The sequence below is a fragment of the Grus americana genome, chromosome 17 (genome assembly GCF_028858705.1).
Source record: "Grus americana isolate bGruAme1 chromosome 17, bGruAme1.mat, whole genome shotgun sequence".
Classification (NCBI taxonomy): Eukaryota; Metazoa; Chordata; class Aves; order Gruiformes; family Gruidae; genus Grus; species Grus americana.
The window spans coordinates 6,965,592-6,990,848 of record NC_072868.1 but is presented as its reverse complement, the minus strand read 5'-3'; the positions used below and the strand labels follow the sequence as shown (position 1 = coordinate 6,990,848).

At 48.5% G+C, this 25,257-nt stretch overlaps 3 protein-coding genes across 8 annotated transcripts in view; 1 reads left to right on the top strand and 2 right to left on the bottom strand.

Moving 5' to 3' along the window:
• Positions 1-5,927, bottom strand: part of JPH2 (junctophilin 2) — a 34,051-nt gene extending 28,124 nt beyond the window's left edge. Inside the window, exon 1 of the mRNA XM_054845855.1 lies at positions 5,175-5,927. Within this exon, the coding sequence (XP_054701830.1) occupies positions 5,175-5,553 (379 nt within the window). The 5' untranslated portion in view covers positions 5,554-5,927. The remainder of the gene's footprint in view (positions 1-5,174) is intronic.
• Positions 5,928-9,592: 3,665 nt separating this feature from the next.
• On the bottom strand, positions 9,593-17,080 carry LOC129214184 (oxidative stress-responsive serine-rich protein 1-like). 2 transcript variants are annotated; one of them, XM_054845460.1, is made up of 4 exons: positions 16,934-17,080; positions 13,071-13,188; positions 11,133-11,246; positions 9,593-10,403 (listed from the first exon to the last, which is right to left on the bottom strand). In XM_054845460.1, the coding sequence occupies exons 2-4, from the start codon at positions 13,145-13,147 to the stop codon at positions 9,710-9,712; spliced, it is 885 nt and encodes a 294-aa protein (XP_054701435.1). In that variant the 5' UTR covers positions 13,148-13,188; positions 16,934-17,080; the 3' UTR covers positions 9,593-9,709. The 2 variants fall into 2 exon arrangements, with proteins under 2 accessions (XP_054701435.1, XP_054701436.1); XM_054845461.1 differs by having other exon boundaries at positions 13,071-13,189; positions 16,944-17,076.
• A 6-nt stretch (positions 17,081-17,086) lies between these two features.
• On the top strand, positions 17,087-22,060 carry LOC129214183 (oxidative stress-responsive serine-rich protein 1-like). Of its 5 annotated transcripts, none has more exons than XM_054845456.1 (4): positions 17,091-17,202; positions 17,877-17,997; positions 19,660-19,770; positions 20,433-22,060. In XM_054845456.1, exons 2-4 carry the CDS (start codon positions 17,921-17,923, stop codon positions 21,115-21,117), a joined length of 873 nt encoding a protein of 290 aa, XP_054701431.1. In that variant the 5' UTR covers positions 17,091-17,202; positions 17,877-17,920; the 3' UTR covers positions 21,118-22,060. The 5 variants fall into 5 exon arrangements, with proteins under 5 accessions (XP_054701434.1, XP_054701431.1, XP_054701433.1 ...); XM_054845458.1 differs by having other exon boundaries at positions 17,168-17,191; XM_054845457.1 differs by lacking the exon at positions 17,091-17,202 and adding an exon at positions 17,263-17,349.
• The last annotated feature ends 3,197 nt before the right edge of the window (positions 22,061-25,257 follow it).

Genomic DNA, 25,257 nt, shown 5'->3' with positions numbered 1-25,257 from the left:
CGATCAGGGTGACATTGGAGACCTCCTCCTAGGACAGGACAGCCTTGCACATAGCAGGCTGCAGCTGATAGCGCCGCCGTGTTAACCCCCTGGAAGAGGAACTCTGGAAAAGTCTCGCAGGTTTAGGGGACTCGGCTGCTCCTTGGGAGCTGCGGGGAGCAGCCACTGCCCTCCAGCAAGCCCCCAGTCCCCTCTGTCCCCCTGAGCAGTGCCGGGGCCACCTGGATGGGAAAAGCCACGTGGTGCAGCGAGTCTTCAGGGAGCAGAGATTGGGATGCAGCTTCTTGGGGGCACGCGTGCTACCGTCCGCACGAGGTTTCACACCAGCTCTTCAGGCTGGCCTTGGCTGCCTGATTTCAGCCCACACGGCACGAGCGACGTCGTCTCTCCGGCACGTGGCGTGACCAAACCTGCCAACCCCGCCTGGCGTAGCGGATGGAACCGACACACCGTGCTGTCCAACCAACGCAGGGGCGAGCGGTCACTGCCGTGTCTGTGTCATGCTGCGATTCAGTGCCTGGCTGAGGCTTCGTGCCAAGGCAGAGCCATAAACCACATCTGGAGTGGAGCCAGAGGCTGCTGAGAGCAGCTGGAGGTGCCGGTGGCCGTGTGTCCGGGCACGCAAGGTTTGAGTGGAGCCGAGCCCTGGCTCACCAACACGTACCAGTGCAGCCAGTTCAAGAAAGGATGGGGCCGTGCAAACCCCCTCTGCACCGCAGGCGGTCGCTCAGCAGGGCTGCACATCCCTGAGCCACCGCTACCCCTGAATATCAAAGCAGCCTGGGCAAGGGGGGACAGGGAGGAGGCCAAGCTGCCAGCCAGGCAGCCATGTGCTCACATGCATCTGAGGTTCTGTAAAAAATAATTCATTTTCGTGAGGAAAAAAACCAATCATCTCTATTTAGGATGAAAATGGGACAGAGCCCCATTTCTCTGCCTCCCCAGCCCTCCCTGATTCACCAGGGCAGTGGGACAGAACCACCTAACCCCCTCGGGGTGGGATTACTGAGGACCCCAGTAATCCTTTATTGCCTGCATTTTTCATGTTGGAATGATGAAAAATGCTGTTTCCTCTGCAACCCCCAGGTACATGGTTCATCATCTCTGCTCATCCCTGAGTAAAGTAGGGAGGTGGCCCTGTGTGGGGATCTTCAAAGGATGGGAAGGATTAGATTGTGGGATTGATGAAAACTGTCCCCCTATAGCCTTCACCTCTAAAGACACCAGCTCCCTGCAGATGGGGTGGTAGCACCCTCTGTTTAGCCCCGCCGGCAGCTGGCAGCAGGATGAGACGATGCCCGACGGCATCAAAGGCGAAAGCTCCAGCTCGGGGTGCACGCCCAGCCCGGCAGTGAGAGCCCGCTGTCAGCAGCGTCACATCTCCCCTTCCCAGCCCGCCTCTAAGCTCTAGTATAATTAGCGATGAATGTAAATAATACAAACCACCAGGTAAATAATGCAAACAACTCAAATCGTATCACTGCCCTACAATCCCCTGCTGTTACCCGGATACTGTGATGACAGACGTGTTAGAAGAACTCGGTGTAAAAGGCCGGGGACATTAAATCAATGCACAGCACCACGTGCGAGAGAGGCCAGCAAAAACCTAGTGCTTCTTTTTGGTGCCAACAGTATTATCTGATGGTTTCTGTTGGAAAAGAAAGGCAGAAAAAACCCAAACAAACCAGACGGGGGGGGAAAAAAAATCACAGCATTAATTCACAGGTCAAATTCAGCCATGCAGGAGCTTTGTTAGAGGCAGCAGACACAAGCCAGCACCGCCTCGGCTCGCTCAGAGCCCATTCCTGCTTCCCCGGGCGCAGTCCCACGGACGCTGCTCCTCCTGCCCCAGCCCAGGCCCCTTCCCACCGTGCTTTCCCTGCCCCGGGCTGATCCACATCGCCCCATTTCATCTCTCCCGCTAAAGCACACTTCTGCGTTTCTTTCCACTTGTCTTGTGGTCTCATGGTCACTGAACGGTCTAATGGTTTCCACACGCAGTTAATCGACACCACTGGTTTCTCTTAGAGCCCTAGAGACCAAACTGCAGTGCCAAAAATAAGTTGGTTTTAGGCTGCTTTGACTGCAGGTGAGTTTCCTCCCCCCCCATATATATATATATATGTATATAAACAGTTAGTTGTATAGCAAAGCCTAGTTTTGAGCCTGGATCCTGCGTACACAGTACGAGTCTGCGTTAGCAGCACGATTTTTTTCTGCAGTGAGATTTGACTGGGTCAAGCACTCAGAGTCGAAAGCATTGAAGTATCCAAAAAACAAAGCCTTCCTTACAGCGGAGACAAAACTTACAGGTGGAAGCCAAATAACTGTTTACTCGCAGCTTAGGTTGCAAAATATTGATGTCCTTCCTGCCGCTATAAAGGGCTCTGAGCTCTACAGCAGCAGACACGCACGTATATTCAGCTTGGATACCCGAGGATATATATTACAGTGTTACTCTCTCTGCCTGGCCACACCAGGAGCCCTGAACCCCTTGGCTGATTTCAATCAACATTACTGAAGGCAAGCTCTTTAAAGCCATCAGTCTTCCAGAGTTTTCACAAAAATGGGCACTTGGTAGCAGAGAGAAAAAGCAAACAACCCACACAGTGCCTGGGCTGAACCATACCATGCGTGCGCTTCTTATTAGGCACCAAAAATCTATACATGATTTCCTAAAGCTTCACTGCAGATTTGGGCTTTATTTAGCCACCAACCACAGCCGGCCACAAGATAAAATATATTTATAGGGTTTTCTGTGATTTGTAAGTGTATTTTAAAGTATAAAGGGTTTTGGGTTTGTGTGTGTGTGTGTGTGTGTGTATATATATATAAAACACACAAAAAGATAATTTGAAGTCTATTTTAAAACAGAATCAGCTACATCCCCTGAAATCTGCAGGCAGCCCAGCCATGACCTAAAGCTTCTAACAACCTGGCAAGAGCTGCACGTTCCCAGAGCCCTCTTCCTCGTGGCTGGCTTCCAGGGGGCTTGGGAATCACGTCCCCTACTCGAGGGACAGCAGATTTCCAAAGCCTTTCCAGATGTTTATCTTGGCAACCTCATAATCAAACATTAACAGGTGTAATTAGCAGCCTGGCCACATCTGGATCTTGCAGATGGTTACTGGGTCCAGGTGAGGAGACCAAACAGGAGTGGATCCTGCAAGTGAATGAGATCATTGCACCCCTGTCCTACACACGTGATGCTGGCTGGCACTCCCCACCTTGGCTTAGGACGCAGCTTTCTGTGCGTTCCCGTACCATCAGAACAGCTCACGTGTTGAATGAACAGCTCAGACCAGCCAGGACGCGATGGCCCAACGCAAGGAGCAGCCAGTGGGCACCGCGGCACAGCCCTCGTGAGCCAGGTCTGGCGTCGGGGGGCTCAGCTCAGCGCTGCCCGGGGTGGCTTTGGCAGGGCACATCTTGGATCAGGGCTAAACTGCCCACCTCGGGCGGCACCAGGGATCACGCAGACAGCACGTTCTTGGGTGCAGGACAACACCCCGGGAGCCCTGTGCTGACCAAAGCAATATCTTATATAGCCTTACAGGAGAAGATCTTGACTCATCTTTCCCTCTCTTCTGTCCCAAGCTTTCAGTCCATGATCTAATTAAACTCCTGCATCAAGTTTTGCCTCTCAAAATTCTCTTCTACAACATTAACTCAAAATCCAGTCGCTCTGCACCCTTAGAAGATGATGCATTTTAGGAAGCAGCCGTGCAAATGCATAGGAGACCTTGACATCTCCAGAACGAAAGTCCCAATGACAGCCATTGTTGACAGTTATCTGATCGCTGCTCGCTACTCATCAGAGCACACCGTACACATAACCTACACCTCTTAGGGCCACACACGAAGTTTCTGCAATGCACGAGTGCGCACGTACGCGTTAGCCTTAACTCGCTGCTGCCGTGCAACCTGCACAGCTCAGCATTTAACTGTTCCACGGACACCCGGCAGAGGGGAGGAGAAAATTTAAGGAGCTGGAGGGATGCATCAGTTTGTACCTACAACCTCCAAGGGCACAAAGAAAATGAGTCAACTTCAAGACTACATTCCCAGGCTTAGAGCTAGCCACATACCTAGGCAACTCATTGAGAAATTATGTAAAAGCACAGTCCTGACAGTCAGGCTTGAATTAGTCCATTTTTCTAATCTCTATAAATCCGATGCTTTTCATTCTGAAGATTTATACCATTATCATTATTTTTCTTTACAAACTAACTCCATCGCCTGTCCTAGATAAATATAGACGCAATTCTGATCCATATTTTGAAGGGTATTTCTTTCAAATCACCCTCTCTATTTAGCTATCCTAAATATGGCAGCCTGGAACATTACAGTACTGAAGACCTACAGAATTACTTGCACAGAGATTCTTGCAATGTTTCTAACCCCAGAACACAATTAGACCGAGCATTTACAGAGCACAACAAGTATCTGACTACGCGGTGCATTGGTGTACTAGCAGGGGTTGAGAGCTTCCAAGTAATCAAAGGGATTTATTTTAGGGAAAGACGCATGACTACGTATTCTAAACAGCTTAGATGAACTCAACCAAAACGGTCCAGCAAAGCACATGTCCAGGCAGCCTGTCAGAGACACACAAGCAGTGTTTAATGCACAGGCGCAGCGCACTACAACGCTGTGGGCAGCTTATATCCGACGTGAAAACATTCACAACTCGCTGCCTGGTGAGCGAGCGAATAGCTCACTGCGGTCACGCACCAGCGAGGAGTTTCAGGTTTGGTTCGGCAATGAACTGCAGTAACCAGTCCCTCGGGAACCAGGAGTCACAGACTACACAAATCAAGTTGGTTGGTGTCAACTATTGATACGGACACTCAAGAGCAGCTCCCAAGGGAGGGACAGCGGGGGCAACGCTCCTGCTGCTCCTCCCTCGCGTCCGCAGGCAGCGAGCCGCACACGCTGCGCCTGACGGCAGGGATGAGGACACACACGCGCGTTTACGCGGCGGGCGCACCCCAAGCCCTGCTTCTTGACTGAAGCACCCCAATGGCTCACTGTAGACCACTGTGCCTCTGGATCTCACTACTGGGGACAGGACCAGGTCACCCCTTCAGCGGGGACAACACGCAGCCTCGGCCATTGCTTGCTGGGTATCACGCTGTTCATCACCCTCCCAGCCCCTCCGGAGTCACCCTTACCTCCGTCAGCGTACGTCTCGGTGCCATAGCCATCCTGCAGGCCGTTGTTCCAGGTACCTTCATACTTGGCTCCGCTGCTCATGCTCTGCCTCGCGCCATACCGTCCCTTAAAGCCATGGGTCCACTCGCCTCTGTAAACCCACCGTCCTTTGGTCTCGATTCCTAAGCCGTGCCTCTTGCCTTGGGACCAGTAGCCTTCGTAGGTGTTACCGCTGGGCCACGTGTATATGCCCACCACTTCAAAGCCGTAGTTCCAGGACCCCGAGTACTCGCCCTGGCCCTTGGGGCCGGTGCAGATGCCGTGCCCGTGGGCTTTGCCCCCTTCCCAGCCCCCGCAATAGGCGCCTCCATCATCGAAATCAAACCTGCCGCCGCTCATAGTACCCCCGGTGCCCCCTCAGCCGGGCAGCTCTCCCAGGGGCAGAGCTCCGGGGCGCGGGGGCGGCTGCCGCATCCCCGGAGGAGCCGGGCTGGGCGCCGGGAGCGGCTGCTCTTGCCTCGCCTCGGCCGGCCGAGGGGCCGGGGAACGGGAGGAAGGAGAAATTGGAGAGAAGGGAGAGGGGCGGGCCGGGTCCGAACCTCCCCCCCCGCCCCCGGGAGGGTCAGCCGAGCCGCGCCGCTACCTGCCCCGCCGCCGCGGGCATGGGGCCGCGCCCGGGGAGCCGAGCCCCGCGGCGGAGAAAGGGGGTCCCGGGCCGGCCGCGCTCCCCCGCCCCGGCCGCCGCCGCCCGCCCCGTCCCGTCCCGTCCCGTCCCGCCGCCCCGCTCCGCTCTCCTCCCCCGCCGGGAGAAAGGTCAGCGCTGCCCTAACAAGGCCATCGGATCCCAAGAGCTGCTCCCAAAAATAACCCCCCGGAGCCCGGCCTCCGCCTCGGGGCCCTTTTATGAAGGAGGGAAGAGACACATCCCCCCCCCGTCCCCCGCCCCGGGCAGGAATCCAGGCGGAGAAGAGGCTGGGAAAGTGGATGTCTGCTTAAAATAGAGCCTGGGAAGGGGGCGCGTCGCTCCCTCCACGCCGCCCGTCCGGGAGCACCGGCAGCCGCTCCGGGAGAGGAGGGCGCAGGCGGGCGAGCCGTGCCCCGCTCTGCCGGAGCCCCCCGGAGGGACGGGGCCGGGAAGGGAGCACGGTGCGCCTCGGCAGGTTTGCTCGCACCCGTGTTTAAGCGGGCACGGCCAGAGCAAGGAGTAAGATGACAGCCGTCGCACCCCCATGACAGCGTACATCCTACTCACCTACGGCAGCTGAACTCCCCTCCGTGCCCGCTGCTTTTAAAGTGAACTTCCAGAGCTGCTTCGGGGTAGTGAAAAGGATCCACAAGTAGTCATTGCCCCCTCTCCCACACAACTCACCAAAATCTCGCTCTGTTTAACAGCTGGCAGCATAATTTAGTCTCGCTATGTTTGGAAAAGATGAGACCCTACCCTTGGGACAGGTGCGGGCACATTAAGAGCAGCGACTGTCCACCTTGCTTGAAACAATCCAGGTCATCACATACAGGTGGCAGAGAGGACAAGGGATGAAACACCAGGTAACAGGCTAATCCAGGCCCTCCCTTCTTCCAGCCACATCTGTCCCATCTCCTAAAGACATTGTCACAGCAGGACCGTGAAGAGATGACCTTCCCCTCACTGACCACGAGCTGCCGAGAAGCTGCAAGAGCTGTGGGGTGAGACCGTGCTATCAGCAGGCTGTGCTCTGCCCTTTGGGACGAGCTCCTGAGACCCACGCTGAGCTCTGGGGCAAAGCTGCCACAGACAACAGCAAGTTTCAGACTCGCGTAACACAATAGACAACTTGGACAACCTCCCTATCGGTGTTTCCACAAAGAAAAGGCATAGAAAAAACCATACAGTACATAACTGCAAGAAAAGCTAAGTATGTACACACAGCACAAACTACAAAATACCTGCAGGCACAGGTGAGGAGGGCCAACTGCCCACTATAAAGCTAATTGCAAAAGGAATGGGCACTTCAGTAAGGGACTCCGACAGGACTGAGAAGTGCTGCTTAGCAGAACCAGCCTTCTAAGGCTTTTTTTTTTTTTTTAAAGTCAGATTTTGAAATTGGCTCAAGTTGGATTTTTTTTTAAAGCTAAACTTTTAGACTACTCAGTTGTGCTTTCAAAGTTTTCTTTGCACAATTAAGGGTTGGAAATTCACATTTTCTCAAAGCAAAACCAGAGGTTTTTGTTTTGTGGTTTCTGGGTAGACCAAAGCATCTTAAAACGCCCTGCAGTAACAGAAGGGAAAGCGTTAAGGCAGCAGTTACAGTTACCCATGACCTTCTGTTTCACAGTGTTCCAGCACTTACCAGCCCAAAGATGTTGTAACTGCCCTAAGAGGATGCCAAGTTCAGGAGCACGTATTTATTTACTTAGCAACTTCTCTTAATTACATAGCACAGTTGTGAAGTGATACTACACTGTTTAAATGTTAATAACTTATGCAGATGTTGGTATTTAAAGAGTTTTTGTTGTCCGCTGCCTAACACAAACTTCGGAAAGCACTAAGGCACCACCCGGAGCTGGTCTGATTTCTTCCTTCTGGCAGAAAAAGCCAAATGTTCTCCCCTGAAGGCTGAGGAGGCTCGGAGGAGCCAGCTGCACCCGGCCAGCCCACACCCAGCCTGGGGGTGACCTCTAGTGGCACAGCACTGCTCGCCTCCCTTCCCAATCTGCACCAGTTCACGTCTTTCTATTTATTTATTTATTTTTACATTCCCTCCTGGATTTCAACCCACTTTCTGTAACGTGGTACCGCGCACCTGATGTTGCAGTCCTAAACCCTGCAGATACAGGTCTGTCATGACTGACAAAAAAATGGTAAAAAGCAGCGTGGTTTTGAAAGGCATTCTCAGCCCCACAAGGGTGCTGTGGCTGCTGCCTACAAGCATTTGGGAACAGTAAAGAATAGTTATTTGACAAGTAAGGTCATTTTGCACTTTGCAGCCCGTTGTTGCAGACAATAGTTACCAAACAAGTGCCTCAAATTCAGAACAGGGGTGGCAGAAATTCAGCTATTTAAGAGCAGAGAACTGGGAGATGTGGGACCCAAGTATGTTCTGCAAGGGATAGATGGCATTTCAGAACTGGCAAAACAGGTATATTTGTGTGGCCGCTTAGTTCTAAGATACTAGGTACTGCCACAGAAATGACAGAAAAACCCTCAAAAGTAACAGCAAAGGATTTCACAGGGAAATGTTTGTCTCCAAGTCTTCTCCAGACCTTACAGGTCAGAAAAGTTTGGGTACTCCAAATAGTAAAGACAAATTTAACACAACTCATCTCTCCCTCAACAAATCATATTATTTGATAGGATGCTCCTTTGCTATACACGTATTTATAAAAGACAGATTGTGCCGATGCACATGAAGTATGTCAAGCTGGTCGTTTCTGCAGAAGTAAGTTTCAGGAAGAACGCAAAGCTGGACAAGGCATCTAAAGTGCCAATAGTTTAGTAAAAAGACCGGAGGGGAGGAGAAAGAAAGAACAGTGCTCAAGTTTTCCCTGCTGTGCAGCTAACAACTATTCACTCAAGTCTATGGGTCTTAATATTGAAGAGTTATACTTGGTGTTATAGAGCAGGCTGAACAAAGCTAAAAACCCCAAAAAACCCCAGAGTGCATGAATTAAGACCACTGAAGCGAGCAAATTCTGTTTCTGCCTTCATCAAAACCACACTGAACAGAGTCCATCATCTCATTTTTCCTTTGGTTAACTGCAGAAGCAACACCCCTGAAGAAAGCAGGGGATTTCTCCTGCTGCAAACAAGTCTCTAAGGCTTGTTGGACATTCAATAAAAAGTTACGTTTGCTTTACATTTTCCACTAACCAACACTACAGAGATCAGAACAACCTCCTGAAACAATCTCGCTTTGATCGTCCAAGTTTCTTTTCTCATCAGGCAGCCTAGCAAGCAAATGTTATGTTAACCTAATAGCATCTGACTACATTGACATTATCAAAGATAGGGCAGGATCAGAAATAAAGCCTCAAAGGCACAAAGAAATAACAATGGCACCACCCAAGAAAAGATGACTCTGTCTCCTGAATTTGCCTAGAGCAGTGCTAGTACCAAGGGGAGCGCAGGAAATAGTCACGCTCCTTTATGAAACAAAATCAAAGGCACAAGCGTCCAAAACTACAAGCATAAGTGTTACAACCTGAGGTCAAAACGATTTCAAAGAAGCTGGTTTCTCACAATAAAAGTTTTAGTCACCAAGCAATCTAGAGATTCTTCTCCTTCAACAAACCAAAACAAGAAGATTTTGAAAACAAAGTAGAATTTCCCAAGTGTTGGATCTCTTAAGAATAGGCAGGTTCACTCTAAACACATTCACTTCATTATCTATTCCAAGCTTAAATTATAATGCTTAAGCTAAAGTGTTTGCCCATCTTAAATAATGAACAGTAGCTAAGATGCAAAGAAGTGTTTTTATTGCAAGCACAGCGAGCAAGGCGTGGGTTGCGTCTCACATGAGCGTGACTGAGGCCAGATTTAAACCAGCCACCCTTCTGGTTTTAGTGCGCATTGCTGTCAGGTGTACATCATTTCTGCCATGTGAGACATTTTCTTTGGAATATACAAGTAATATTCCATGTATCCCGAAAGATCTTCAATAGTCACATCATCCACGAAAGCCCTGGCTTGCTCAGAGCAAGAGCGTGGAGAACTTGAGGGAGTTCTTGATGACAAAGACTGGGAGTGATCCTCAGAAACTGTTCTTCTATCAGGTGCCAGTGGAAGGGTGTTCTGCAAGCCAGAGAATTTGTACACTTCCATATCTTGCCATCGTTTACACTGACAGGCTTTATCTGCACATGCACAGGGCTTATTCGTGTTCAGCCTGGACATCGATTGAAAGTCAGAAAGCTCCACAGTCTTCAGGCTTGCTTTGGATACTAGAGAAACGGCAGCTGGAGAGTTCTCCTGTCTGTTCTCTGACACCGACCGCGTAACAGAACCTCCCAGAGACTCAACATCGGTTCCCTTCTGGCCAACATCAGGAGCAATACTGCAACGTTCGTGCACACAAGCTTCCTTTGGGGCTGGCATCCCAAACCCACTGCTGTCATCCTGGGCATCAATCTGGCTCTTGTGCACAAGCTGGTTGCATGTGGAATGGGGTTTTGTGCTGCAATGGATAAACTTTGGAGGATGAAGAATTGGAGACTTGGAACGCCTGCGACGCTGGGTTCTCACAACTCCTCTTGGAGGCTTCTTCATAGACCTACCAGGGAAAGATACAAAAGGGAGTGAAGATTCACTAAAACACTTATTGCTGGATTACAAATAATATCGGGCAAAATCTCTACTGCATTTATATCGCACGCAAGAGCTTTAAGCTCAGAGTATTTGCTCAGGGTATTCTGCTATCTTGAAATTTGACTTTGTTCTAGTCAAGAAACATGAGAAATGAAACCCAAAGTGTGTGCTTTTAAGGTTAGAGTAAAGCATGTGAGACATGACAAAATAACCTCAAAGAGAAGGACAAAGCACAAGATGACAGTACAAAACTAATGAATCAAGGGCAAAGGGTGGTTTTGTTTCAGCAGGAGATGAGCGTGAAGTTCTGCGTAGACACTCCAGAAACCAATTATTTATTTTAATCTAGTTCCCAAGGCACAGTGAGAGCTTCTGCAGCATCAAATGATTGGAAGAGATGCATACATGACTGTCTGATTCAAAACCAGCAGTTCACATTTATATTAAGAAATGTCTATAACGCTTAGCAACCTATAGCTGAACAGCGTTCCCTTTCACTTCACGTAATCATAAATAAGAATAGTAGTCACGTATGAACAGAAAAGGGTGGTGTAGAGTATTTAAAATAGTCCTTTAATGAAGAAAACTTGGGTCTCTTGTTTAGAGGTGTAGTTCCTAGAAACCTTGTCTATTTAAAATTCCCTTTGAAGGCAGTATCATCTGAAGTAGCCTGATAACCCCAAGCTTCTCTTACCCATGCCAGGTTTCCTTGGAAGTGCACACATTCTTAGGTTTGGTTTCCTCTGCCACTGTTCTAACTAGTGCTCTTGGATTTGTCCCTTCACCCACAGAGAGAGAAGCAGTAGATCTGTGAAAGATACAATGAAAAGTTAACAGCCTAGACTGGTTAGCATTATCAATATGAAAAAATTATTAATCTTCTTTCCCAGAAAAGATTGCTCCAAATCATTTACAATTCAGCTTAAAAGACCTGCCCAGAAAGAAGACTCAAATCAGAAAGATAGTGTTTACCCATTCCTATCTCAGAAGTTTGTATAACGGACTCTTTCACCAAACATGATGCCATTCAGCAACTAGGCTGCAAATCCGAACTCCACATGTCAACGATGAAGCACACACAATGGCTAAATTTCAGTTTCCCAGGAGAGGGGAGGGGAAAAACACCATCACTGAAGAGACACATCTCTTTTTCCAGAGACAAATAAGTCATTCTTTCCTAAAAATAAATGTTCTTTGGACATAAATAGACTTTGTTTAACTGAAGAACACTTAAGCCTCTGTCTAGGACAACATAAGCTAAAACTCTTCATACTATTGCAAGTTCAATCACTTGAACAACAGAGTTGTGACAGATCTTCAACTTCTATTCAAGCCAGAGACCTTAGAAGATAGTTACTAATTTTTCTGGTGCTATAAATTCATCCCAAACTCCCATTTTCAAGGAGCTGCAATAATCCCAAGAACAATTTTTCCAAGTTGTGACTTCACATATTACACTGGAATTCACAAGGAAATTATTTTCCAAATCCTGTATTAAATTAGTTTGTAAGCAGGGTGGATTCCCCGAAAAGTGAAAATATGTCCCCACACACTGATCTAGGATAGGGTTAACTGATACTTAATGGAGTCCAAACTGTTAGTCAAATGTCTGCTATTTTCCATTTGAAGGATAACGAACACAGAGCAGAAAATTGAAAGCCAACAGTAAAAACTCCAAAGTAATTGAGTATGCCTGACTGCGGGGTGGGACTAGAAATACTGAAGAAATGAGAGGCATTTACGTGGTGATTAATTTCTAATGGGTTTAATGACTTAAATGAAAGTTAACTTTAGATGCTCATCTACTTGCAATCTAAGTTCTATAGTAATTCTAGTTACCACCATGACATTTACACGCTGCCATACCTACACTTTCATTTCAGTCGCCAGCACAATTGCATCACGGACAATAGCTTACTGAAACACAGTACTATCCAAGTAATACGTAATGGTGTACATTTGTCAGCAGAAAAAACATTATATAGAAGTGTCCCGTCCCCCGATAAAAATGACCATCACACAGAAGACACATGCTGCTTGTGTTCTTCTACCTGGGACAGGGAGGGTAAGTGCCATGTGTCGGATTTCCCACAAAACAAGACAACACAAAAAGCATTCTTTCCCATTTAGTGATTTTGGTTATAAATAGGAAATTTGTAAGTGACAGCATCGAAAATAGTTTGTGTGGGAATCATGCACTGAATCTAACGCTCTCCTTTACTGACATGGAAAGAACATTTCTCTCCTGGGAAAAGATGGGAGTTTATTCTCATGACAGGCCTCTAGAGCCATGACAATATGATAACTTCAACAGTGGAGTTCTAGTGCCATGGACACAACTTATGGCAGCCAGATTCATGCCAAAATTCATTTCAAGCATGTTGTCAACCGCTGACTATCGTTAGGTCTCTTTCAAGCCTGTTGGGAGCTAACAGCAATAAAACAAATTACAATTCCTTGAGAAGTGCTGTCTACAGCTAGTGAATTTATTTCAGTTTGTTTAACTCAAATGAAGGCTTTCAGTGCCTAACCTTTGGCAATTCCCTCATTCCTTCAAATTTAACAGCAAGGGTGTTCCCTTCAAGTCCATTTGTAATACGCTAACTCTGTACCTCCCTGTGGTGTTACTTACCCAGCTGTGTCAACTCTTAGCTTTTTGAATGCTGTCTGCAGGCTTTCCTCTTCTCCATCCTTAGCTTCTGTTTTCATTATTGGGATGGCCAGGTGGTGACAGAGTTACCATGTAACTGCTACAAGCAGAAAAAAAGAGACACATGAAAATAAGGACCGATGCCTTGTTAAAAACATTAGTTGCCCAGCAGCATAATACATGAAAATAAACTCAAAATAGCACACTGAGCGCACAAAGCTGAGGTCATTCTAGTAAAACATTTTTGAAAGTTGATTCAGAACAAGCTTTACGATACTCAAGAATGGAACAAACAGTCTCTTGTACAACTGCGTAGGTGAATTCGCAATTTAAAGTAAAATTTGGTGCCGATAGTGTCTTGCACATCCATTACAGTCTAGACAGACTCTTCTTACAGTGCTACCAGAATAATTCCAGAAGAGGTGAAAGGTGAGAAGGAACAACGCCATTAGAAACAGTCAACTTTCTACAACTGCTATTTCCAACTTTGGGATTTGATGTTACGTATATACTTTAAAAATCCAAACCCAACAGATTTTTCTTAAAACGAGTTAAAGTTTTAAGCTAAATGTTTTGATCTTATGTCTAGATCCCAGCAAGAGTTACACAATCCTACAGCACATATTATTTTGATTGCAAATAGCCATTAAAACTTTCTGATATCAGCTCCTGAACAAGTTCAAATGCAAATAGAGTACAAACGACAAACAGTAAGCCTTGTTTTAAATAAAAAAAGGCATTTATAAAAACTGGCTGATGTATATTTTTTTTTTAAATCTACCCTGGCCATCATTTAATCTAGCAATAAAGGAATCTCTAATCTCTCTTAAATGTGATGCTCTTCGGTGCCTCACAGTTCTGCAATCACGTGCACATCCTACACCAGCCACGTTTCTGCTAAAAATACTCAGTAAAGATTTGCTTCCTTAGCATGGGCTTCGCTTTTGCCGAGCAGAAACTACTGACAGTGGCAAGTCTCAGTTCTACACCAGACTACCTCAAGCTCAGTATTTGTTTAAGTTTACCCAGCTGATTAGCCTGCTTCATTTAATGTTTTTGACTTGACTACTTCTGGAAAAACAGGGCCATTTGATGCAGGCACCATTACTGCGAGAGTCTTTGGTCACACTGTATGGGTTGTGATGAGATCATTGTCTCAGTCTTTTTTTTTAAATGACAGGTTGTCATACTTGACATTCTACAACAAGACTGGTTTGGTAGACGGGGAAAATGTCTACCCAGGCTTCGGTAAGGCTCTTGACACAATCGCCCACAAGACCCTCTCAGAGAAGGTGATGAGCGTAGGCTGGATGATCTGTCAGGTGGACTGAATGGCTCAGAGGGCAGCGATCAGTGGCACAAAGTTTAGTTGAAGGCTGGTAACTCGCGGTGTACCCCAGGGATCAATACTGTGTCCAGTCCTGTTTAACATCTTCATTAACGATGTGGCAGAGTGTAACTTCAACAGGTTTGCTGATGACACCAAACTGGGATAAGTGGCCAGTATACCAGAGGGTCATGCTGCCATCCAGAGGGGCCTCGACAGGCTGGAGAAAGGGGCTGACAGGAACCTCACGAACTTCAGCAAGGTGAAGTGTAAAGCCCTGGCGAGGAACAAACCCACGTGCCAGTACAGCTTTGCAGAAAAGGCCCTAGGTGTCCTGGTAAACACCAGGATGGAGGTGAGCCAGCAGTGTGCCCTTGCAGCAAAGGGAAGGAGATGATCCCTCCCTCTGTTCAGCACTGGGGAGGCCACAACTGGAGTGCTGTGCCCAGCGTTGGGCTCCCCACTACAAGAGAGACGCTGACATGCTGGAGAGAATCCAGTGAAGGGCCACTACGGTGATGAAGGGACTGGAGCATCTCTCCTATAAGGAAAGGCTGAGAGGGCTGGGACTGTTCAGCCTGGAGAAGGCTCAGGGGGGATCTCATAGATGTATATAAATACCTGAAGGGTGGGCACAAAGAGGACAGAGCCAGGCTCTTCTCAGCGGTGCCCGGTGACAGGACCGGAGGCCATGGGCACACACTGAAACGCAGGAAGTGCTGTCTGAGCACAAGGAAGCGCTTCTTTGCTGTGAGGGTGAGCAGGGGGATTGGACCTCCAGGGTTCCCTGCCAACCTCAACCGTTCCACGATTCTCTGTCTTCCTGAACCTCCAAGAATCTATTACAAAGGTAACTATCCAAACCCAGCAAATGATAACAGCTCCTGTAACACAAACGCGCTTATACAGAGCACTAACTCTACCTAATAATACAGCAATAATGCCTATGTTAGTACTACCTTTACCAACTAAGCACCAGCTTTTTTGTCGCATTGAAAAGAAAAGCTCTCGGTGAAGAGAGAGGAGTAATCAGAACCTCTGCAGCTCAGTTACTTATGAAGATACAGAGTGGTAATTTCTGTTCCCTCTCAACCTCATTCCAGTTGGAGGCGGCAGCTCTCCCCGCTGTTGTTTCGGCTGCTGGCTCTGCTATGATTTCATCCGGATGCCCTGGATTGCAGACAGCTATTATGACACACGCAGAAGGATAACGTACTATAACAACTTCAAGGCACACGTTGTCCAGTGAGTCAGACAGCAAGTAAACACCAGAGGATGAAGCTAACATGCAGACTGACAACACGATGCTCATCTGAGCAAGTTGTTATTTTAGGTACTTTCTTAGTTAAATACTACTGCTCTGGTGAAACATGTGGTCCCTACTTCAGAAAGTGTTTTTTTTCTTTCACCGAAACAGAAGGTTCTTTAAAATTAAAAATTCAGTCTACACCCTTTTTTATTTGTAAATACCAGCCCCCTATATTATATAAGCTTAGCAAGAAAATGATAGTAAAACATTTTTAAATCACTGTACGTTATTCATAACATACTATTAGTCTTGGAATAAATACGCATCATGCTGTCCTTCACCACTGACACAGTAAACCCTCAAAACGATGCAGAATTTATTCAGACAAAACCCCACTCACTCTGTGATAATAAGTATAAGCTTAAGCATTTTAGACGCACCAGCCAACTAGCACCGATATCAAGAAAAAAACCCTAATCACTACAAAAAACAAACAAAGTTTAATGTTGTGCCAAAAACCACATGGAAACTTATGTTCTTTATCTCCTAGGAAAACACACATCCATCCTTTCCCATTTTATTTTCCACTGCATCCCAGCGTTACAGGACTACGAACCCAGCTTAGTGCCCTTGGACACCCCCCCCCCCCCCGCAAAGCCGTGACGGTGCAATGCACTAACACGTGCACTTGCTTTTGAAGACGGGCACGCAAAGGGATTAAAAGCTCCGAGACTTTCACGGCCAAGGCCCTCAGCAGCCCGAGCAGCCCCCCGGGCCGGGATAGGCAGCCCGCCGCGCTGCCGTGGGGCGGCACACGGAGAGGGACCACCGGCGGTCCCCTGGCCGCCCACAGACGGCTGCCGCCCGGAACCGCCCTCCGGGAGCTCCACAGGCTTTCCCGCCCCCCCGTACTTGCCCGCCGCCAGCCCCGGGGAGCCCCAGGCCCCGCGGCACCCGCCTTTTCCCCTCATAGCCCCGAGGCGGGGCCCGGCGGACACCCCGGTCCCGCAGCTCCGGGCACAGACGCAGACCCTCAGCGGGAGCGGGGGGAAGGCCCAGCCAGCGGCGGGGGTGACTCAGCACAACTCCCGCGCACCGCCGGGGCTTCCCCAGAAGCCTCTACCCCCGCGAGGGGACCAGCGGCGGCCCTGGAGACCCGCGAGAGAGGGAAGGAGGGAAGGAGGGCGGGTCCCACCGGCACTAACCGCCGGGGGAGGGAGGAGAGGCCCTGCGCGGCGGGAGAGCGCCCCACCACCCGCACTCACTCACCGCGCTCAGCCGAGGGCCGGGCCCGTCCCGCTGCTCCGCCGCCTCCTGCCGGGCCGGGCCGCCCGGATGAGCCCCTCCCTCCACCGGAAGCGACGGCGGCCGAGCGGGGGCGGGGCGGGACCGGCGCCGCTCGCGCACGCGCCCTCGGTAGGGCGGAGGAGCTGGGGTTCGGCGGACGGCGCGCTCGCGCATGCGCTTCCGCGCGGGGCGGTGACCTCACTTCCTGTTGTGCTGCGCGCCTCCTCGAGCGCGAGGCTGGTGGGGCGGCGGTGAGTGGCACCGCCGGGGGGCGGGGGGAGGCCCGGGCACCCCCCCCCCCACACACACACACACCGGCAGGGCCGCCCGGCGGCTGCGGCGTGAGGGGCCGCGCGGGCCGGGGGAGAGGGGCCTCCGCGGGCCTGCCCGCCCGGGCGGTGAGGAGAGGCCCCGGGGGAGCTGGCGGAGCCGTGACAGGGCGCGGGTGGCGCGAAGCCGCGGCCCCGGGAGATGGGGCGTTGCGCTGCCAGGGGCTCCGGAGCCTTCTGGGAGGCACGGGGGTGCGGCGGCACCGGGGGCCGGTTTCGGCTTTGGCGTCGGTTCCTTTCCCCTCGGCGGCGTGAGGCACCGCAGGGACGAGCCGTCCAGGGCGGGGGCGGTGCCCAGCGGGCCCGGGCTCTGCCGGCGGTGTCACGCGTGGGGTCATACTAGTTGGCAGAATAGATATCGTCTCTTCACCCGGTGGAATAAAAAAAAAGGCGCTTTGTTATTTTTGACACTGTGCCCGTTCTGAGAAACACAGAGCTTGGAGTTCCCAGTGAAAAGTACGGGGCAGGGCAGAAGGCAGTGAGAGTCTGTGAGGTTGCCCACAGAAAAACGAGCACCCGTTACACGCGCCATTTCAGTTTTGTAGAGACCATGTGTGTTCAGACCTCAACATCAAATCCTGATTTCTGTGTTTCAGTTTATTTTATATGGCACTGCTGGTTACACACTGAGAGCACATCAATGGACTTGGAAGCTAAAGATGAAGAGGAAGAGAGCCTGCAAACAGCTTTCAAAAAGCTGAGAGTGGACGCAGCAGGGTAAGTGAGCCACAAAAAGGACCGTATAATTTGACAGTTTCTTATTACATACTTCTGTTTGTTTTCTATAAGTAAATGTCACAGCTTGGTGAAAGGTTCCTTATGCTCCAGGAGTAGACAACTGCATCGCTTCACATGAAATGCAGTCATTATAACTTCTGATAGGCAAAGCAGTACTTTATTACTGACTAATTTTGACACAGTATCCAACTGAAATTACACAGTGACTGTATGAAAACATGAAATGACTCACCCAAAGCAGTGAACCCTCTCTTAACTGTTGTGGTAGCTGAAATCACCTTGTGTGATACAGAACTTGTTTGTTCATTCATGTAAATGCTGGCGCCTTCAGCCACGTTATCAGCCTTTACTGTAGCATGTGCAGATTTGTTTGGAAAGCATCTGAAGGATGGTACCATCACTTCATAGTGTGCTGGAGAGCCCAGTCTCACTGGAAATCCTCAGGCTAAATATGAGTGCTGATCCTTTCTGATTTCAGGGGATTTTGTAGAGTAAAATGTCTGCAGACATTCTTATACTAAAAACTTCATAACGTACTGGGTATACTGATAACAGGTAGTATAAGTGTCTTCCTTAAAAGTAGGAGTTAATAAAATTATGCGGTCTAACACTTTATGAGGTAATTCACTTGAAGTCTGTTGCGAATTCACAGACACAGGAGAAAGCTTTGTAGCAATAAATAATGTTACCTTGAAATCATCTCCATAGCCATCAGTACTGTGAACTTGTGACTTCCTCTGCATGTTAAAATATATTTTCCTTCGCTACTTGTTTCCTCTACTTCAGGAGGTCTTCTGTTAAATGTGGAAAAAAAATAGCTGTTCTCCAACAAGGAACTATGCTTATTAAGCATACCACTTTTGATGTATTACGAGTGACAGAGTGTGGAATTCTGGTTGATTCCTATCCTTAGGCATACAAAGATCTTGTTTTGCAGGCATGTGTTTTGAACAGCTTGCATCTTGTGACTAATCCCTTAAGATCTCCTTTGGGCAGAGTACTTGGGCTCTTCTGCTAGAATTTCAGCCTCATTTCTTACAATTTCCTATCCCGTGTTCCAGGTCACACACACAGCCATCATAAATACAGATTCATGTGCTGAGGCATTTATGTTTGTTGTCTGGACCTCCAGGGCCTGATGGCTTTTTTTTTTTTTTTTTCATATTTATCTGGGAAATTTAATGAAAAATTGAATAAGAAAAAAATTAATAATCTGTCCTTGTCTGTTGTACCTCATTCGCTTCTCCACTGACGACTCCTCAGCCTGCTGCTGTGGGTTCCTGACTTCGCATTTTAGATGAGTAGGAGTCTATCTTTAACAGCTATTGTCTGACAAGAACATTTGGAACCTGAGTTTACATTCCTTAAATGTGTCATTTTGGTACAAATAGGGCATGACATCAGCCTCTGGGCATTTTGGCCTCCTTTCATTTCATCTCACCTATCTTTAGACACTTGACTGAGGTCAGTATAGTAAGAGCGGTTAGATAAATCTCTGTTTCTAACCACTGACTGTAGAGGAAGTCAAGGCTGCAAACTTAAATGTCTTAGCTAAGCATCTGAAGCGAATAGGCTGAATCTAGACCTCTGAAGCAGCATGTTCAGGCACTACTGTAACGTGGCATTTCCCTCTTTACTCAGATGTATTGCGGCTCTGTCTGTGGGCGACGGGGCAATTCTCAGAACACCAACACGAACAGCCATGGATGGAGCCAAGCAACAGACTGTCTGCTCAAAGGAAGCGTGGCATGGGTAAAGCATACCATTCGCTGCACCCTGCATGTGTTTCTGGTTTGAGACATTTAACGCTTGCATCCCGTTTCCAGTGAAAGTTGTTAATTAGTTGCTTCAACATATCTTTTCTAACCTTTCTATTACAAAACTATACCATAACTGTTTGCTATCATGTTTTTCAAGGGGCTTTCAAAGACTTTAATGTTGTCTCTTCTCTTAGAAAGGGTATCTAAAACTAATTTCCACTGATTTCCTCAGAAGTCCTTTTCTTCAAGTCTTACACCTTTGTAACCCTTCTCACCTCTTTCTCGGGTTATTTTATTTCTGTATTGAAGTGCCTGGATACTCAGTGCAATTCTGCCAGCAGCTCCAACTGATATCCAGGTTCTGCACTACCGTTCCGTTTGGGATGACAAAGTATCGTTTGCTTAACACAAAAGGTTTGGGAGAGAAGTACCTTCAAATAAGGGCTGTTTGTGTGCATCTTTCCTTTGGGGGAGCCCCAGTTACTTCAGACTCCTCCACAGTTCCTGTCAGAGATTGTAAGTGACCAGTGGCCTGCTTTTTCTAAGCAGAAAAAAAAAAATCTTCTAAAATGTTTTTAGCCACATCTTAGAGCTTATTGAGCTACGGTGTAGATTCTGGAGGTACCTACCTGCTCACCTGTTGTAACCCTGCAGGTGTGTGAGAAAGCCTTCCAGAGGATCCGCAAGAGTCCCACGTCGCAGACGGTCCAAGTCTCCTGTCCTGCATCCTCCCAAGTTTACATATTGCAATATGAAAGCCAACAACCAGCTGAAACACAAAACCCAGTCAGACATATCAAAGAGTAACATCAGTTCAGACATTTTTGTTCCAGCAGAGCACGGTACGAAGGATGGGCACGATTCTCAATTTGAGGCCAGTGATGACAGAACTGAACCTTTGGAAGCTTTCACCGCTGAAGAGCCTTTGGAAAAGTCAAGGGAGAATTGCCCTGCTCTCTCCTCGTCCTTTGAAACTAACTTGTGTTCTAGCCAAACCTCAGATTTCCAGTCCTTATCCATGCTTAGCAATGGCAAGCAGTGCCCTTGTACGGACAAGAAATGCCAGTGCAGACAGTGGCGAACCATGGAAGTGTACTCCTTCTCTGGCTTACGGAGCGTCCTGTCGGAATGCGAGAAGGCAGTCCTAGGAGTCCGTGCCCAGTCTCTTCAAAACAGATCCCCTTGTGGGACAGCCTCATCAGGTTCTCCTAGATCTTGTTCTGAGCAAGCTCGAGCCTTTGTGGATGATGTGACTATTGAAGATCTTTCAGGATACATGGAATACTACTTGTATATTCCCAAGAAAATGTCTCACATGGCAGAAATGATGTACACCTGACTGAAAGCAATAGAGAATCCTGAATCAGAGTTTGTGATAATGGTTGGGTCAAATGCCTTGTCAGTGCCATGTTTTCACTGTTGTGTGTTTGATCAAATGTTTCTTTGCCTCATACAGTTTAGTTTTCTAATAAAATGAAAAAAGGAATATAGTTTCTGAGCTTAGTTCTAAAAAGAATGCACTAAAGTCTCTGAATACCTTAACAAAAGCACCGTAGATCAAATGAACTCCCTTTGTTTTTTGGTTTGTGCTGTGGATATTCAGGCTCTGTATGCTGTTTTCACTATGTTTTGGGGGGGCCGGCAGGGAAGCCTTTTAGGTTTTGTTCTGAAGTTTTGCAGTGTTTGGAAGGTTCATTCTTAGTGTGCTCCAGTTCTTAGAGAAGTGTTTCACAGCTACAGCTCTATCCTCCTCATCCTGCTCGGGAGAGAAGAATGAGAAGGTATTCAGTATTTTGGATAGGATGGATCTCCTTTCCTTGAACACTATCTGGCTCCTTTTTAGTTGGATCAAATTGTAAATGCTTCCTCCTCACAAATTAGTTGGGAGGTCCAGAATGTGCAAGGTGTGTGCTTGGACCCTTTCATATCTAACTAGCTCACTCTTAAGCAGTTTTATTTTTCTGCAGATAAGTGAAGCTCTTAGAAGCAAAAATATATTTTGTTATTTGTGCTTTACAGATGGAATAATTTAGGGGCGAGTGAAGCAGGCTCGGGGTTTTTGGCCATGCTGTCTCAGAAGTGGAGAGCATGGAGCCATCTATACAGATTGTTTCCGAGTATGTTTGATACACAAAGCAGCGTGGAAATGGGGTAAACATGAAATGTGTATCATACAGGCTTTGTGGTGTAGAGCTATAACATTCCTTCTGGCTGAAAATACTGAAATAAAAAATTTTGTTGCTGAGACTTGCATTAATAAATGTTTGTCAAAACCCAGCAAATTAAAGCCTGAATAATTTGACTTACACTCATCTCCCCTCACAACCTTTTTTTTAAAAAAAAAAACCAACCCAAAACACCATGAAAGTCTGCTTTCAGCATCAGCTGTACACACACACTTTACAACTATGAGTAAAATACTGTGATTTTTACCTACACACTTAAAAACTAGTGGTCAGCAAGCCAAGGAGTCACAAGCAGTTGTATAAAAATAGATTATAGCAGGCATAGACAGTTAGCTTTGTATTCTGTGCTAGAGAGGTATTCTGTGCCAGGGGAGGAGATGATAATCACTGTCTATAGCTTTTATTTTAATCATTGCTAAAATTTACACTACGAATCCAGAAAGTTCTGGTTTAAAGTTCAAATCCAAATAAGGTAAGACTGCAGCTAAAACTTGTTTTAAGCGTCATGCAGTTATTTAGCATGCAATACTGGCTCATACTCTCAAATTTGATTTCTCGGATTAGTACTTTATTGTGCCCTTCCCCTTCCCGCACTATCTTTCATACCCACACATGCAGTTTTGGTTGTGCTTTTTTCACTTTTTTGCTTTCTCCCTTCAGGAAATCTAGTCTAATATGTACTTGGCTTTTAAACGTAAATATTTAGTACTAGTTCTCTTTGCTGCTGCTGTATTTCAAAGGCTATTTCTGCTTCAGTGGAGGGTGGCAGCTCATGTTCCTGCTCAGGTTTTGTGCCCTCTTTAAAATCCTTTGAAGGTGCTGCTAGACCTGAGATTCCTCCCTTTTAGAGTCCTTAACAACTACCCTGCCTCTCACGAGCGTTGACCTGCAGTCTGTGCGTATGAAGCTGGGGCCCTATGAGACTCTCTGCCCCACGTTGGAGCAGGGGTTTCTGCCGCGGGACAGTCTTGTTGCTCTTTGGTAAAGCATATGCAAACCCCTGGAAGCATCTAGACCTTCAAGCTGGTGTCGCATCAAACCAGCAGCGACCGATGGTGTTGGAAGGGCACAAGTTCCAGCTGTGGAGCAGGACAGCGTGGAGCAGGGCTGCTGTGTCCAGAGAGAGCGAGGCAGCTATGGAAAGCGTGGAAGTTAAACTAGCCCAAGGTATGCCCTGAAGTGCAGGGCTGAAGTGAATTCAAATCGCCCCAAGGGAGAATGGGGGAAGAGTGAGAGCAAGTTTTCCAGGCACATTTCCGTAGCGTCCCGTGCAAGACAGAGGTGACTAGTGGTGAGGGAGGGGAGGGAAATGGGGGAGAGAGGCAGTAACTCAGTGCTTGTGTATTCTGCCTGAAGTATCATTTGTGCTAGAGTTTAAGCATGTTCAACGCTGCCTGTGGCAGAGGAAGGGCAGATGTTTTGGGTTCTTGACTGCAACTACCACGCTCATAGCAAACGTACCGAAGCATTGCTGCTGACATTTGCATGGCTCAAACCATCTCATATTAGTGGAATGACAAGCTCTAAGAGAGGACCCAAACCCAAACTCACCGTTTCCTTCGAAGCCTTCCCAGTTCAGCTCACCCACTTCACTCCTCTGATAACGCAGTGACTCCTGCTTGCTGCCTGCCTCAAGCCTCAAGCTTGGCTAGCAAGCGGCATCTTCTCCGAGAATGCCTGCATAGCACGATAGCTTGATTGATGAGCATCGGCACTTGGCCTCAGAGGTGGCTGGGTACGAGCAGTACAGAGCACAGCCCTGCCAGCCTCACCGCTCCCAGCCTGCCCCTGTACCTGCCCCAGCAAGCCTGGGGAATTTTTTCTGTCCAGGGATGTGCCAGGATGTGTTCCCAGTCAATCTACAGAACAGTGTGTCTAAAATATTCTGAGAAAACACTGGTGGGCTTGCAGCACTCCCAGGACTTTGCTCAGATCAGATCCCAACTCTCTACTTCCTACCTCAGCAGATCCAGGCTGGGATTTTTTTTTTTTTCCAGTGGCTTCCCCCCACCCCCAGCACATTACAAGGTACTTGTCTGTCTGGTTTCAGGACTAGTTCAACTGAAGCGGGATGCAGAAGGGCACCCTGGATCAATGATATTTATTTCTTGCCTTACAGAAGCCAAACCGAGCCCTAGCTAAGCTTTACATTGGCAGATGCTGAATCAGGCCACTGAGGGAGGGGGGGGAAATATCCAAAAAAAAAAAAATCAATGGAACTGATTCTACAGCCCATTTTCCACCCTCTCCTTCTTAAAAAGGGAAGGAGATTTTTGTGCCTGCAAAGTCCCGTGACCGACTCTGGCTGTCTGTTCTCTGCCCTCTGTAATGTTTGTTCTGAGACAAGACACCCCAGATTGTGTATTTCCGAACCACCAGCACCCCCAACGGCACCCTCTGCCAGGGCTCTGCTGCTGCCACCGGGTCTGGCCACACAGCATCCCACTGGGCAGCCCAGCATCGACCCCTTTCACAGGCGGGGAGGCTGGGGATGATCTCAAGGTCACACAAGGTCAGGGCACCCCTAAAGGGGGCTGGCACCAATCCTGCCCCTCAAGCTTCGCTCACTTCAGCAAGCCAAGACCCAGCTAAGTAAGGAAGTGCCTCCAGAAGCGCCATGTACCTGCAGGACCCAGAGGGAACAACTTGTCATTTTTTATTCCCAACAGCGCAGCATGAATTCATCACAAAATATGCCACTAGATGGGGCTTTCTGGACAGCAATCCGCAGGAGAGAACTGCTTATCCTTGGTCAAGCTGCTCCTTTCCTAAGCCCAAAGGTGAAGGGAGCCCCAAAAGATGCTGCCTGGGCAGCGAGGGCTCTGCTGCGCAGAGTGGGTAGGAGAGGAGGCTGCAGAGCAGAGGGCAGGACGGCACCAGCAAAGGGGCCAGCTCTTTGTTCAAAGCCCAATTTGCTCCGAGTTCGCAGCAGCGGGGGCCACCACCCTGACTTTGCAGCCCCACAGCAGAGGCCAAGCAGGAGCCTTTCCCTGGGGGTGTCCCCGAGGCCAGCGTGGGGTCTCCAGCAGCACTTGGGAAGTCCTGGGCTGGGGAAGGAGGATGGTTTTGGGGGCTGCTGCCTGCAGGGGAGAAGGCAGGGAGGAGGCAGGGCATAGTGCTTCCCAGCCTCACTCCTCTGCCATCACCCTCCCGCACACCCCCGGGAGTGGGGCATCATGACACCAGTGGATTCATTGTCACCTCCCAGCCCCCCCAAAAATTGCTCCTTTCACTCTGCTCATGGGGCTGGGTACCAGTTTGGCCCCACTCCTTCCCAGTGCTCTTCAGGGAAG